This window comes from Sceloporus undulatus, chromosome 5, assembly GCF_019175285.1.
Source record: "Sceloporus undulatus isolate JIND9_A2432 ecotype Alabama chromosome 5, SceUnd_v1.1, whole genome shotgun sequence".
NCBI lineage: Eukaryota > Metazoa > Chordata > Lepidosauria > Squamata > Phrynosomatidae > Sceloporus > Sceloporus undulatus.
The window spans coordinates 73,146,799-73,163,078 of record NC_056526.1 but is presented as its reverse complement, the minus strand read 5'-3'; the positions used below and the strand labels follow the sequence as shown (position 1 = coordinate 73,163,078).

At 40.2% G+C, this 16,280-nt stretch overlaps 1 protein-coding gene across 1 annotated transcript in view; it reads right to left on the bottom strand.

Moving 5' to 3' along the window:
• The window catches only part of LOC121931643 (hyaluronidase-4-like), a 40,339-nt gene extending 32,355 nt beyond the window's left edge, over positions 1 to 7,984 (bottom strand). Inside the window, exons 1-4 of the mRNA XM_042469616.1 lie at positions 7,016 to 7,984; positions 3,670 to 3,759; positions 1,476 to 1,784; positions 402 to 487 (exon numbers count right to left, since the gene is read on the bottom strand). Coding sequence (XP_042325550.1) covers positions 402 to 487; positions 1,476 to 1,784; positions 3,670 to 3,759; positions 7,016 to 7,984 — 1,454 coding nt within the window. The remainder of the gene's footprint in view (positions 1 to 401; positions 488 to 1,475; positions 1,785 to 3,669; positions 3,760 to 7,015) is intronic.
• Between the last annotated feature and the right edge of the window lie 8,296 nt (positions 7,985 to 16,280).

Genomic DNA, 16,280 nt, shown 5'->3' with positions numbered 1-16,280 from the left:
AATCACTTCACACAGGAGAATATATTTCCATATGTATTGTCATATGTATAAAAATAGAGATTTATTTGTTATGTTGATCCAATGGGAAGCTCCATTTCTCTGACACTAGCATATGCTACTGATGGTATTGTGGAGTCCCTCCATATGATGACTTACAGGTCCGAACAGACAGGCCAAAATAAAGCTCTTTTGGGTCACTTTGGAAGTATGTGTTTAAATGATGCATGTGTCTTAAGAGGCCAGAAGCTGCACCAAAGCCACACTCCAGTCCTAAGGACTAGAGTGCAGCTTTGGCGCAGCTTCTGGCCTCTTAAGGTGTGTGTGCCATTTAAACATCATACCTCAAAAGTGCAGCTTTATTTTGGCCTGTCTGTTCAGGCCCTTACATCACTATTACTTACATCACATACTGCCACAAGGGAAACAACTCTAGAGTCCACCCATAGTTTTCATCTTCCACCTGGCTGGTGTAACATGTAGCCGGGATCTGATATAGAGGGCAGGAGAATAAAATTATTCTCTAACATTCAATGCAATCTTGACCTGTCTTCTGCCCTGCAGTGGCAGCTGGTGACTTTTATGTCAGTGGAGTAGTGAAACTAGTCTGGGCTTCAGTTCAAATTTTGAAGAAGCTATCCAAGTGAACCAATATGAGGGATAGGTTTTGGCAGCCATCCTTTAAAGTCCAGTCTAAAAGCCTGAAACTGATTCACCATCTCACAGAAACAGGATTACCAGAGGCCACTGAGGTCAAGACATGTCAGCCTCTTCATGACAAGTTCTCTTGATTAGAGCCCATGTCATTGCCCATGATCATTGCCCATGATCAAGTTGTTGTTTTTCACCCCAGCAAACATTTCAGAGCAAATATAAATAAATATGACAAGATCCAGCATATATATCTTATACAGTCATTCTCTCTGAAATGGGGCAGTGGCTTGATTTGGCTGCAGTATGTGAAGTAAAGGTGGGCACTATGTGTAGTGTGGACCGTTTCTTCCTATATGAAGCTATCTGCACTTTGAGATCCTTGCAAGGAGGCATTTCTCTGTATCTCATCACCTTCATAGGCATGTTTGGTGGGAATACAGGAAAGGGCCTTCTCTAAAGCTGCTCTCACCTTGTGGACCCCCTCCCCCCCAGCAGCAAAATTAGGATGCTCCCTTCCTTGTTGTCTTTTCAGTGGCAGTTAGTACCTTTATTTCAGCAGGCATTCTTGAAATCATCCTATTAACTTTTAGTAGGCATTGCTTGTTGTGAGCTAGACTTTGCCCATAGCTCACTTACTGTTGTTTTGGCATGCTACATGGAAATGAGAAAGCATGGTTATCATTTTTGTTTTCTCTGCTATCAGTTCAGTTTGATTTTCAAAATGGATGTCTCCCAAATTAAAAAAAGATTAAGGAAATCAAGTTGATAATAACTACTATTCCAGGTGAGATTAGGTTTGTAGGTAGTCCAGGATGTCCACCTACAGTCTTAATTTCCTTGCAATCTGCTCCTTGAAACCCTTGATAACAATGGCAGGTGAATTTCTCTGCCATTATTTGAAGGTCGGCAGGTGAAGCTTTTCCTGTCACAGTAAAACCCTGGTCTTCTGAGGTTTCTATCTGAAAGTTGTGAGGATTTAAATGAAGGTAGTCTAAGGCTTTCCAGTTCCTTCGTATGCACCTCCCATTGTTCTGACAAAGATGCCAGCTGCATACCTCTGCTGCTTTGGTTACATTGATGATGTAGACACCTAACTCAGAAGCAATGAATTGCTTCACCTTTGTGCAGTTGACCTAGAAACAAGAATGAAAATGAAGCATTACAAATCATGTGAAATCATTGCCAGTGCTATCTCTATTACAGTGTAGTAAAATGAAACTCAGACAGTGTTACACTCCCTTCCTCCCAACACACACACACACACACACACACACACAAAATCCTCAGAAGAATGATTCAAAATAAATATTTCAGCTTTAAAAAACTGTAGATTTTGCAGTATCAGATCTTGAAGTTTCTTCTACCAATTTAAGTTAATCCTGTAAAGACCTTCTATAGCAGAAGATGAATTAAAAATTGATTTTGGCAGATGAGGCATATCATGCAAGGGTAAGAAAGTTGAATATAGCAGGATTCTGCCTATTAGGCAACCTCTAATGTTTCAGATGCCTGAAATGTGCATAACATAAAACCACAAGGAGGAAAACATAAAAGAAAATGGTGCCTTGTCATAAATAGATGGCAGGGTATGGTAATTTGAATGTTGGACTAAAATTCTGGGAGACTAGAGTTCAAATCCTGTTTAGCCATGGAAGACCACTGGATAATCTTGGGAAAGTTATACTGTCTCAGCCCTAGAGGAAGACAATGGCAAACACCTGAATAGATCAGTGAAGAAATTATGGAGTGGAAGCATTGTACAATAGGTGCATTCTATCAGTATTTGCAGGTTCAGGATCTCTGATAAAGTAGAATAGAAAAGGCTTTGCAGAATAGGCCTGTAGAGAAATGGCTGTTGAGTAGAGAAAGTAGAATAGGTGATTGATCTGAAGAAGTTAACCAAATGACCAAACACACATTGTTCTAAATCCCATTGATGCTGCTAGTTCTCTCTTTTACCCACATAGAAAAGTGGGGGGCACAGCATTGCCAGCTAAAGTTGCCAAGAATGACTGTGTTTTCCTAGGTCTCCAGACAAGAAGACAAATTGCAGACTTCAGAACTCATAACCCTTCTTTTTGTACAAGTTCTTGTAGCAGTCATGTAGAGCCTACCAAAAGGACTCCCCAGTGGCTTGTGGTGAGCCTTCCACAAGCCTCAACAGCTGTATATGGCCTGGGAAAACTCCCCACATGTCATGTGTGCTATAGGTAAGGAATGTGGCATCAAGATCCATAGAATGAATGGCACCAATTGCTGCAGATACTGAGGACATTTTGTCAAATCCCAGCATAGCTAAGTAAGGGGTTCTGGAAAGTACGGCAGGTGGAGGGCCAAGTGATTGAGTCTTCCTTACACAAAGTGCTTGGAGCCAGAAGTGTTTGGGATTTTGGAATTTTCCAGAATTTGGAATATTTGCATATGCATAGAGAGATGTTTTGGAGATGGGACCCAAGTCTAAATATGAAATGTTTATGTTTCATATTCATCTTATACAAACAGCCTTAAAGTAATTTTATATACAATATATGTAAAACTGTGTGTGAAACAAAGTTTGTGTATACTAACCATCAAAAAGCAAAGGTGTCACTATGCCCGCTACCCATGCAGTCAATTTTGGATTTTGGAATATTTTGGCTTTTAGAATTCTGGATATGTAATTCAACCTGTAGATATTTTGTTTTATTTTATTAAAAGATAAGCAAGTCTCTCCCCCCAACCCCCTCACTCCAGGACATAAAAATCTATTGATCCCACAATAATTGTTATTCAGATCACAAATCCAAATCCCTTGAATCAATCACTGTCTGGTCTTGTCCTATTAGTGACCTGCATGAATACTGTGGACCTTGCCATGAGGAATTAATATGTTATGATCTTGATAGGCTAGCTGAGCATGAGTTGTCAGATAGTCTTCTGCTCAAAATCTAAGTAAAGTAAAACTGAATAGCATACAGTAGAAATTCTGTCTGCTGCATTAAACAATATCCTTGAGTTAAAATCAAGGCATTGGCTTACCTCGGATGAAGTTAAATTCATGTCTCCCCAAATAACAATTCCTGCAGCTCCCAGGGCAGCACTTTCTCCAATAGTGCTAACAAGATCTTGCTACATTGGAAACAAGGGAAAGCTTTATTAGTCTATCTATAGCAGTTCTTCCAGTACTTATCATTCGAAAGAAGAATAAGTAGCTGGTTAAAACCTTATAGGATGGGCTGTATAGAAGAACTAGACTGTAAGTAAACATGGTTAAGTATCCTAAATACAGTTTTGCTGTTTTTTTATTCTTTTACATCACAAAATTTTAAAAAGTGTACAATCATTTAAAAACCTAACAATAAAGAACAAATGTTATAAAAATGTTTCCCTATGACCAATTAATAATTAAAAGCCTCTTGGAAGGAATGTTGGACATTGTTGGTGAAAGGAGAACAAAAAGGAGCCTAGCCTAGCCTGGCCTTCAATAGAAGGGAATTCCATAGGCTAGGAGCAGCCATCAAGAAGGCTCTCTCCTGTGTCTTTTCCAGATGGGTGACACTGAAAGGAAGATCCTCTAAACAACCCAAGACCCTGGAATATGAATTTAGGGAGACAAAAACCAGATAGTCTGGACCTAAGCCAGATAGGGCTTTATAGGTCAAAACCAGCTCTTTGAATCATGTCCAGGAAAAAAAAACTGATAGCCAGTGAAGCTATCTCAACAAAAGATTTATATCCTCTCTGTAACTAGCCCATTCAGCATCCAGGTGGCAATATTTTGAACCGGCTGAACTTTTCCAAACAGTTTCCAAAGGCAGCACCACATTACAGTAGTTCAAATGGGATGTAATCAAGGCATGTGTCACCATAGGCAGGTCTGACATCTCCAGAAATGATGCAACTGACACACTAGTGCTAACATATTCCTGGCCACCAGTGAAACTGGGGAATCAAGGCTCAAAGCTGAAAACATCCAAGCTGAAAACCAAGGTTTCAGGGAAATATAACCTCATCTAGCACAGACTGAATTTTTTTCCCTTAATCTACTCTTTAACCCTATTCCTTGACCTACCCAGGATCACCTCTGGATTAAAATTCTATTTTTGGTGGGTTTTTCAGACTATGTGGCCATGTTCTAGAAGAGTTTATTCCTGATGTTTCGCCAGCATCTGTGGCTGGCATCTTCAGAGAATATTAGCATTGAAGAGAGCTGGATATATCCAACATTCTCTGAAAATGCCAACCACAAATGCTGGAAAAACATCAGGAATAAAATGTTCTAGAATCATGGCTACATAGCCTGAAAAACCCACAAAAAACTATTGATGCCGGCCATGAAAGCCTTCGACTTCACAAAATTCTATTTGTTTGCCTTGAAACTCTCCATTATTGACAACAAACACTGGTTCAGTAATGAAGCAATTTCCTTGGGATATAAAGATAAGAGAGAGTGTGTTGAATGTCATCAGCATGTTGAACTCCCAAACTTTAGATAACCTCTCCAAGAATTTCCCTGCATATGTTGAAGAGTGTGTGGGAGAAAACTGAACCCTAAGGGATGTCACAAGCATAACCATAGCATCAAACAGGAATCCCCCAACATTGCCTTCTGCATTTGTCCCTCCAAGAAGGACCAGAACCACTGTAAAAGAGTACCTCCAGTCTCATCCCAAAGTGGCGATCCAGAAAGATACCATTTGAAAGAACCAAGGAAAGAATCCATATACGTATTATCTAACAAAGATTCATATAGAATGTTTTACCAGGCTGTGCCACTCGAGTTGTAAAACTTGGATAGCTACAAACTGGATGGATTCTTTGGCACCCTTAGTTTGTTTTATCAGTCTATATAATTTATATTTTATACTCTAAAATAATGTTTCCCATCCAGAGCTGGAAAATTATTTTTCAGAAGATTTGATATAATGACATGCTGGATTACCGACAATCAGCATGCCACGTTGCTCATTTACGGATCTCAGCGTACAATGTATTAATTATTCTAAAAAATAACTTTCCAAGGTCTGCCAATACATATTGGGATCTTTTGTGGAAGGAGAAAGTCTCAGGACAGAAAGCAGCACACAAAATGTGGCCCCCATTCTAGATGATCTCAAATACAGTGAAAAAATTAAGGAGTCCGGAGGGTCTCATGGAGGCTACAGAGGGATTTAAATTTAGAGACCTATGGGCCACATACATCCCACCCCTGCTTTACACACTCTAGAGAAGATGATCACAATATTAAAGCCTTCAACACTTAGCTGATAACTGTTGCTTATATGATACAGTGAGTCCTTGGAATCCACTGAGGTTTGGTACCAGGGCACCCCATGGATTCCAAAATCTGTGGGTGCTCACATCTCATTATATACAATGGCATAGTAACATGGTGTCCTTTATATAAAATGGCAAAATCAAAGTTATACTTATATATTTTATAAATTTATATATATTTAAAATATTTTTCAAGCCATGGATGTTTGAATCCATGGATATGGAGGGCTCGCTGTACTGTTAGTCCAGTAAGACTAACTGTCATTTTCTGGCCTTAGAGGGAGTGAAAGGACAGGCCCAAAGCCATCGGGCCTGAAGAGGAAGAGCCCTGCCCTCCCTCCTTCCAACTGTCATCTTCTGGCCTGGGAGGGAGTGAAAGGACAGGCCCGACGCCATCGGGCCTGAAGAGGAAGAGCCCTCCCTTCCCTCCTTCCAACTGTCATCTTCTGGCCTGGGAGGGAGTGAAAGGACAGGGCCAATGCCATCGGGCCTTAAGAGGAAGAGCCCTCCCCTCCCTCCTTCCAACTGTCATCTACTGGCCTGGGAGGGAGTGAAAGGACAGGCCCAACACCATCGGGCCCGGCCTCGATTAAGGAAAAGACTCCTCCCTCCACTCCATCTGCCTTGGTCCAGGCCTCAGAGGGAGAGAAGAATGCTGGACCTGATCTCCCCCCCAACCATTCCCTTCTCCTTTTGTGTCGTGTCTTTTTAGATTGTAAGCCTGAGGGCAGGGAACCGTCTATTATCCCCTCTGTTGTAAGTCGCCCAGATTCCCAGTGATTGGGCGGCATATAAATAAATCCTATTATTATTATTATTATTATTATTATTATTATTATTATTATTATTACTCTAAATGTATGAGATTGCCCTGTAAGGCCCTATGTAAAATGTTAAATAACGTTCAGCATTTATATATTGATTACTCTGAATATTCAAAGCTGATCAGAGATGTAATCTGAAAAATCATTATACAAAGTTTAAGTCCATCTAGTGAATCTCAGCTGATGTAAAATGTAATCTTGTTCTCCCTGCTTCAGAGCTCATTTGCCTTAATTACTACACTTGCTCTAAAATAGCAGTTGCTGCTATTCCGCATATAGCTTACCGTGGAAAGAAATAGCAAAGGTTCATCTCTATAATCTAGTCGAGTATATACAAATACTGGGAGAGCATAATCATGTGATGTCATGAAAGAAATCCTCATAGATTCATTCACTCTAAACTGTGAAAAGCGTAATATGTTTTCACTATTTCCAAGGGATTTCTTGATGCCAATGGAAGGATACAGAGCTGCACTGCTGTTCCACAGCCATGATAATTCATTGTTCCGCAAAACTTCATTTTCTGGACAAGAGCCAGTGTAGTTCTGGTCATGGAAATTATAATTGTGGCAGTCAGGATATAAGTAGTATCCCCAGAGGCCCTTTGGTCTACTATTAATTCCCAGCTCAATTGTCTCCTTCATGAAAGCTTTAGCACATTGTTCAAAAGAGAATTTGGCTAAACGTTCAAGAGCATGTGTTGAAATGTTCTCTTGCATTTCGGAAATTAGTTTCCTTGACTGTCTCCTATAAATATCTTTTGTGCTCCAGTTGCGCTCCCATTGTGGCCTCCAGTGTTCCCAGTCTATGACTGCTAATCCTGTGAAATCTTTATCAGGAATGTAGTAATTAATGTCTTGACCAGCTTTTTCCAGATGTGCTTGTAAGCTGAAATTCTGAGGTAGGCCGCCATTAACTGGGACTTCCTTTGAGGTATACCATGGGTAATATCCCAGCCTGTTGACATAAAATATAGTCACATTCTGTCCTCTTGCTTTGGCAAATGGGCTCCCAATCACATGGAACATTTTCAGGTTTATTGTCACATTATATCTGATTGAGCAGTGATCTGTTGGTGCATTCCAGGCTGCTATAAAAGGCTTCCTTCGGAACACAGGGAACTGAGCTGGCTTCTTGGCAAAAGTAGAACTCCATAAACAGGTAATCTGTAGCCAAAATGTAAAGTGGGCCTGCTGAGTGACAGAAGACAATATTTGAATTTTCAAAAGAACATTCTTGATAGCAAAATCCATTGCAAACATGTATTCTAATTTCACTAGGTCTTCAAGGAAAAGAGCAATAACAACAACAATGGTTGCTGCTGTTATTATTCACAAAATATTAAAATATGTATATATGGGGGCAAAATATGGCTGTCAAGTTCATGAGCCCCCTAAGGATATGTTTGGTTCCTTTAGCTGCAGTTAGAATCCAGAAAATACAGGTAGGGCTAAACCTTAATAATGTAGCTGTGTTCTTAGGTATTATTTTTTAAAAAGAAAATCTGGTACCAGAGGCAGAAATAATATGGAAAGCATAGACATAGGTTTCCACACTGAAAAAGAACGACTTTCCACATTTTCCAGCAAATTTGTTATTCAAAATCAGTGATAGGAACGCATGGAAAGAAACAACCAAGTCAACTAAGTTTTGCATATTCTTTCAAAATGCATTCAGATGTAACTTCTTTCACCAGCCTTTATTTTGCTTATGATTTCTGTTTTGATGGACAAACTTATAGATCTACGTTTTTGTTTCTTTTATCATGCTGTGCATCAAGCTAATCTGCCTACTCATTTTTCTCTGTTTTGCTGAACACATGCTCAGTAAGTATTTCTGGAGGCAGCTACAGTTTACCTTGCCTGGTGTAGAAAAAACAGTGCTACAATAGGATTAACCAGAGTAAGTTTCCCTTCATTCCTAGGTTTTGCACTGTTTCCTGCAGACATGCTCCTGCATTCTGATACCAAAGGTTTCTCCAGCCCTCCTTCACCATTTCCTCTAAGGTATGCATATATATATATATATATATATATATATATATATATATATATCTCATGCTATCAGTCCTCATGGTTGCAGAAATAAACTTGACACCAGGGGGTACAGAGTGTAGACTGCACTGGGTGGCACCATCAGAGGAGTGACACTGAAATGACTGTAAAAATTGTGTGCAGTTATAACCAGTGAGGAATGGAAAGTTGGAAAGAAGGAGGCAGGAAAAATTGCCAAACTTCCTTGGAGCATATGTGAAAGTGGGCGTAATCTTGATGGCAACCTCTTTTATACATAGGGAAGCAGTGGGGAGAGACAGTTATCATCCTCATGGGAGACCAGGTTTCATTTGGAGTGTGGTGTTCTTAGCCATCTTGTGAGAAACATTACCAATGATTCTGTATGCTCTGATATGGGAGGAGATCCATGGAGTTGACACTGTGCATTACGACCCTGGGTGACACCAACTCTAGTGATGCCACTGCTTGAAACAATATTACTGAGACTGAAAAGCAAAAATAAAGAACACATCTCTATGCATCTTTACTCAGAAGTAAGCCTTAAGTTGCAATCTTAGCCACATAGGAATAATTCTTGTTAAACCAAAACAATAAAGACAGGCTGCCTCTTTTTATTCCTGTTTAGGTTACAACTTTCAGCTTTCTAATAACATTTTGTGGTGATGACCTCTATCCTTTGATTGTAAAAGGGACACTCTTTATTTTATTTATTTTTTACTGACTTTACACAGCATAGAATTAAAAACATTGCTGTATCAGTTTGTAGGTGCAGCTGTTCTTTTTTTGCCACTGGGTGTCACGGAGAGTCTATTTCATATGATATTTAAAATAAAACAGCTATTTATGGAAAGGTTAGAGCAAGGTGTTTTGACTTAGATGAATAGTTTGTGTAATCTGGATACTTGCTGAACAATGAGACAGGAATGCCTTTGTTTAAAAATGTATAGTTTTTCAAGACCAAGTTTTAAAACTGAAAACAATCATTTTTAGAAATGCCACTGGCGAGTGACTATTACCTGCACTATTATGTCAGGGTGGAGTAGCTAAAACAAAACATGACATCAGTGGAGCTATATAAATAGAACAAATCTTGGCTTCAAGAACAGCTCGTCTAGGAAAAGAATCTGACCTGTGTGCGAAGAAAAATCCAATAATCTAAAATGGTGACATTGCAATATAGAGACAGCTGAAGTACAGTAATCTTCACATTAGAATAAATGTCAAAAGTAAGATCTGTTGCTCATTTTATTCTTCCCATTCCCTCTGCAGCCCCCTTCTTTCTCCCTTTTATTTTATGACAGGTAGTCAATCACATACAAAAAAACTGCAACTATTGCTAGGATTTCCTTTGGTTACTAATAACACTACAAGTTTACATGCTTTGTAATGGTAGAACAGTGATTGTATGATGATCTAGATGAGATACAGGAAGAAAGTGTTGCTGTTTTTCATAGGGGAAGGAACCTGAGCAGATTACTACTTGTTGTTCACTGTGAATTCTCACTGAAAAATGTCCAAATTTCCATGAGAGGAGAAAAGTAAGTCTTGCAACCCTAGAACAAGGAAAAGATCAGACAGGAATGCAAGTGGGATTCAGAGAAATGCAAAGAATATTGTTTCAGTCTTCAGATGGGACAAGTGAGGAAGTCTAGGAAAGATATGGTAAAGGGGGAACAATGAACTATTGATCACAGAATTATTTGTTCTATTAGAAACAAACACTAATTAGCATATCCAAACTATAACAAAACCATCAATGTATGGGAAGATGTGAGTACATTGATTAGTCAATATGTGAGTAAATTAGAAGAAATAGTTTCATTTCTGCAGTAGAAATCTGTATAACCATTCAGGGGCCAGAAGAATCCTTCGATGGACCAAAACCTTGGACAATCCTCCATTAAGGTGCTATTGCTGTTTTTCTCGTATCCATCTACATTTTCTGCCCTGGTGAGCTGTAAATAATAGTTGACCTATTTAAAGAAATCTGCTGGGTTCTTCAGTTCTCACATTTGCAATAACAAATACAGATTCACTTCTTGGAACATCAGACCACAACACGGGTTTTTGTTTTGTTCCCTATTTTTTTTGTAGATAATATGGGTATTGTAGGAAGCTGTGATTCAGTCACTTGCATGAAAACTGTTACAAATCATCATAAAGAATACTAACCTAGATGAAGCAATGATCTGAGTTAATACTAGGCAGCTTCCAGTGTTCAAAGAAATAGCAAGAAGGAATCACATTGTTGTTGTATATGAATTGTTATAAATGGAAGTCTTAACACTTTCAAGGCTAAATCCAAAGGAACACTGGAGATTATCACATGAGCTCTCTAAAGTGCTGTAAACATGTTTTTGAAACAAACAGAAACATATCAGCATCGAAGCAATTCCTATTGCACCTCTGCTTCAATACCAGTATGGTGGTGCACATTCTTTCCTCCATCTTCCTCCCTGTTATTACTCTACCTACCAATCTTGTGAGAGGAGAATCATAGAATCACAGAGTTGGAAGAGACCACAAAGACCATGCAGTCCCCCTGCCATGCAGGAACTCACAATCAAAACATCCTGAACAAATGGCCATCCAGCATCTGCTTAAAAACCTCCAAGGAAGGAGACTCCACCACTCTACCAGGCAATTATGTTCCACTGTCAAACAGCTCTTACTGTTAGAAAGTTCCTCCTAATGTTGAGCTGGAATCTCTTTTCCTGGAGCTTGCATCCATTGTTCCATGTTCTGGTCTCTAGAGCAGCAGAAAATAAGCTTGCTCCATCCGCAATGTGACACCCATTCAATACTTAAACGGGGCTATCATATCACCTTTTAACTGTCTCTTTTCCAGGCTAAACATACCCAGCTCCCTAAGACTTTCCTCATAAGGCATGGTTTCCAGGTCCTTCACCATTTTGGTGGCCCTCCTTTGGACACACTCCAGCTTGTCAACATCCTTTTTTAATTGTGGTGCCCAAAACTGGACACAGTATTCCAGGCAAGGCCTGACCAAAGCAGAATAGAAGAGATGGGTAGGAGTGGCAGATCAGTCAATGGGGGGCAGAAAACCTACGGGGGAGAAAAGACAAGGATGAAAGAAATGGGAATGACAGATCAGGCAAGGGGGGATAAAAAGTATGCGAGGGAGTGTACAAGGTGAATGATGGTAAGAAAAGGGAAAACAAAAGAAAAGACACCGGAGCTGCTTGGGAATAGTGAAGGAGAAGTGAAAAGAAAGAGATAGAGACTAGTGACTGGCCAATCTTGGTATTGAATCTGGAAACATTATTGCACAAGGTGACCACCAGAATGGCAGGGCAATTGGCAGCTATTTGTGGGATTTCACCATTAATTAAAATGTGTTTCACAGTCACAAGTGGAGCACAAAATAGATACACTTCAGCCACGATGTTGTATAATAAACTTTGACCATAGATGCTACTATCCTGCTTTAATTCCACATTTTGCTCTTATATGACAATCTCCACTAGTGGAGTGAAAATCTCTTATTTTGTGCAGTTATGCTGGATTGCACCATTGCACAAAAACTTACACAAGAGTTTGGTCAACTAAGGCGGTTTACAGACCGCCAAATAGTACGTATACAATACGTACTAGGGTTAGGAAAGGGCGGTGCTTCCGCACCCCCCTAACCCTAGTACGTATTGTATACGTACAAGATGGCGGCGCCCTTTCTACATGGGCGCCGCCATCTTTACGTACTGGATGCACAGCGTCCAGACGTGTCGCGGTGCCTATGACGTCGCGAGTCCGCGCCAGGCGCCTCGCGACGTCATTGAGGCGCCGCAAAAAGAAGCTCCGAAATGGAGCTTCTTTTTTGCTCCGCGCAGGAGTCGCGCGGTTTGGCTGCTGCGGCTCCCGCGCGGAGCAAATGGCGGCGGCGGCGGTCTGTACCCCGCCAAAGTTTGTATAACTAAAACTGTGGTAGATTCCTTCATTGTAGTAACTGTGAAAATGGCATAACTAGCCTTCCACTGGTACATTGACATTGCTGGATACAGGCCTGGTTGTTGTTTTAAATACTGTATGATTTAAAGATTCCTAAAGTATGACAAAATAATGGTAGTTTTTGCCTGTGACCATAGGAAGGATCTCACCAATGTTCGATATCATTTTCCTTCATGTTCTCTATCATTTTCCTTCTAAACATTCTTCTTCCTATCCTGGAACACTGACATGTCCTATTAATAATCATGAGCTACCTACAGAATAACCTGAAGGTTAATAAACTCTCCCTGTTATATGCTTAAACCCATGTATGGCATCATTTTGAAGGCACGGGTGGAGAACATTCACTACCAAGGCTGTCAGTAGGCTATTTTGCTATTTCTTTAGCCTCATTGCATATGTCAAAAACATAGCAACCTTTCCATTATTCACTTCAGAAAGTAGTTGCAATACACTCTGTGACAGGCAAACTGGAATGGTCACATTTGTCTTAGCAATCAGAGCTAATCCTTGTGTAGCATAGCTTAAAAGGATGAAATTACAAACTATACTGTATTTCAAAAAGACTCTATTGAAGCAAGAAAAAATACTATACAAATCTCCAAGGTTTGGAAGAATATTCTAATCATTCCAACATACATATGGGAGCTATCCAAGAGTCTGAAAGATTAAGGACTTACTACTCACTTTAAATAAGACAACACTGGGAGCTACACACCTGGTACGGGTGGGATTACTCACTACATACCCACTAATTGGTGGGAAAATGAAAGAAATATCGGTTTAATGTGAGTGCTGGTTTATTTTTATTTTTCTATTACTTGCAGGACAGAAATTTCTGCTTTCTTGTTTCTTTTGCATTCAGTCACACAAACATGTGCCTGAAGCAACAACTGAAGTTAAAACAGTTATTTGCTCATTATTCTGCATGGCTTGAAGACCTTTCACATTACATAATAATAGTGCTATGATTCCTCTTTTAACTGTCAAATTATAATCCCATGAAATCATCATATTTGCCATTGAAGAAGTTGGTTTGAAAAGAGTCAGCCAGAAACCTTTGGTGCTTCACCACACTATAGAACCCAAGAATCCATAGGATACTGTCACGGTAATTAAATTAGAAATATAGTACTAAAATTGTTTAGTGTGAAAATGCCTTAGTGTGAATGCAAACAATGGTAAGAAGGCAGAACCAAATGAAAAATATCACTTACCAAATGAAAAAAAAATGCTTCAAAGGAACAGGGCCATTATGGAATATAATAAACAGGAAAGCGTCTGACCTACAATTAAATACAAAAGCACCCTAAGATGTCTGATATAGGGTGGGATATAAATATTTTAATAACACTAATATCAAGGAAATAATGATAACAGAGCATATTAAGAAAACGGCTATGCTAGCGAAGGGAAAATGTTGAAAACGTAAGAGTTAAAAAGAACCATAAGACAAAATTCAGTTTTAGTCCCCTTTTAGGGGATTAGCTTCACTGCTGGGATAGATCCAGAATGTAACTTTCTTAAGGCAGATGTTATCACATTCACCCATCGCCGGACAGTATGCAGCTCTGGCTTCTCCAGGCTTGTCCTGCATCTTTACAAGAACAGGAAAATTCTGTTCTTGAACAGCTGTGAAAGAAGCCTGGGTTGCATATGGGCTGCATACTGCCCAGTGATGGGTGAATGCGATAAGATCCACTGTAAGAAAGTTACATCCCAGGTTTATCCTGGCAGCGAAGCTAATGCAATAATCTCCTTAGTTGGCCCATTGAAAAGACTGAATCTGGTTAGTCACTGTTTAAGAAAGCCCCATTCATTTCATTGTATTTACTCTGTCGTTTTTTGCCTTCAAGTAATGTTTGGCATATAATGACCTATCGTCTGGGTTTCTGGGCAAGATTAGAAGCTTTTGTCTTCCACTGAAGCTGAAAGAATGTGATCTGCCCAAGGGTTTCCATGGCTGAGTGGTGATTCAAACCCTGATCTCCATAGCCATCGTCCATATTCAAACTAATACACTAAACTGGCTCTAGATTTAATTTTTGTTGTTGTGCACCTTCAGGTCTTAAAGTTGTTTCTGACTTATAGTGGCCCTAAGGCAAATTTATCATGGGGTTTTTTGGTACTAAGACTATAGAGCAAAAAAGATGATCCTGGCGGGGCAGCTTCGAGATGCCCTATTTAAGGCTGGATTGGAGCTGCAGCAAAAAGAACACAGCCCCAATCCAGGCAGGTTCCACTCCAAATAGGAGCAGAAAAAAATCAGCTCCTATTTGGAGTGGAAAAAAGCCACCACTTTGCCTCTGGAGCCAGCTTTTTGCTGCCTCCAGGGCATGTGGCATCTAAACGCTATGCTCCCAAGTTGCGCAGAAGCTGCCCAGCATGTAATCACTGGCATGACTTCCGGGCAACTTGGAGATATGGAACATGTAAATGCCATGTCCCCAAGCCAGCTTGAAGCCAGCTGAAGCGGCCAGTCTGTTTTGGCCCTGTATGACTCACCCAAGGGCCCTAAGCAAAAAGGCAGGATAACATGGGCCAAGCCCATGTCAATCCCTGGACTGGCACAGTGACAAGAGGGTGTTTACATGCCCTCTGTGCCATGGATCCACTACCACTATGTGCCTCACCTGCCTCCACCATCACATCTGTTGAGGAGCCCATAAGGGAGGAAATGAAGTGCCTGGTTACACCCAAATGGCCAGGCACCCCCATCTGCCATCACAGATCTTGGGGGGCTTCTCAGCAGATGCAATGGCAGAGGCAGGTGTGTGGGAACATCTGGTCTACTGACTGTCACCATGGACTTTCCTAGAAACTCAGTGGCAAATAGTTGGTCTTTATAGACCAAGGTAAAGCCTCTTTGGACTGGGATCAGGCAGAATCCACCAGATCTTCACACTGTCTGCCTGATCCCAGAATAGAGCTAATGGCCTGCATCATCTGGACAGGACAACACAAAACCAGGGGGAACATGAGAGTTTTGGCCCATGTATATAGGCCCCAGGTCTACCAGCTTTCAGAAAATTTAGGATCTGCTTGTCATTTAGTTGGTTCCAGTATCTCTCCTTGCCACCTTAGCTGCCTTGTTCCTTTTCCCACCAAATCCTATTGTGCAGTAATAACCTTGACAAAGAAGGGTTGCTGCTTTCACTTCTGCTGAGTCTCACGACACTATGGACTGGGGTATACTTTCTCAGCGCCTTTGGTGTCTGGGACAGAGATATAAAGCATTTATCTAAAAAGCTGTGGAACTGATGTTGAGGTCCTACTCCATAGTATTGCAGGTTATATAAATACCCCATGTTGTAAGTCATAAATAATAATAATAATAATAATAATTATTATTATTATTATTATTATTATTATTATTATTTATACCCCGCTTTTCAGCCAAGGCTATCAACATAAGGTGCTGCATGAGATTTCTTCCACACAAACACACAAAGCCATACAACATAAGGTGGAATAAAGTAAAACAATGTTAGATAAATTAACATGTATTTTATTGTGCGATATTTTCTGACTTGAGTTTCCTCCAGGTGAAAACTTTGGTTTCCCCTGA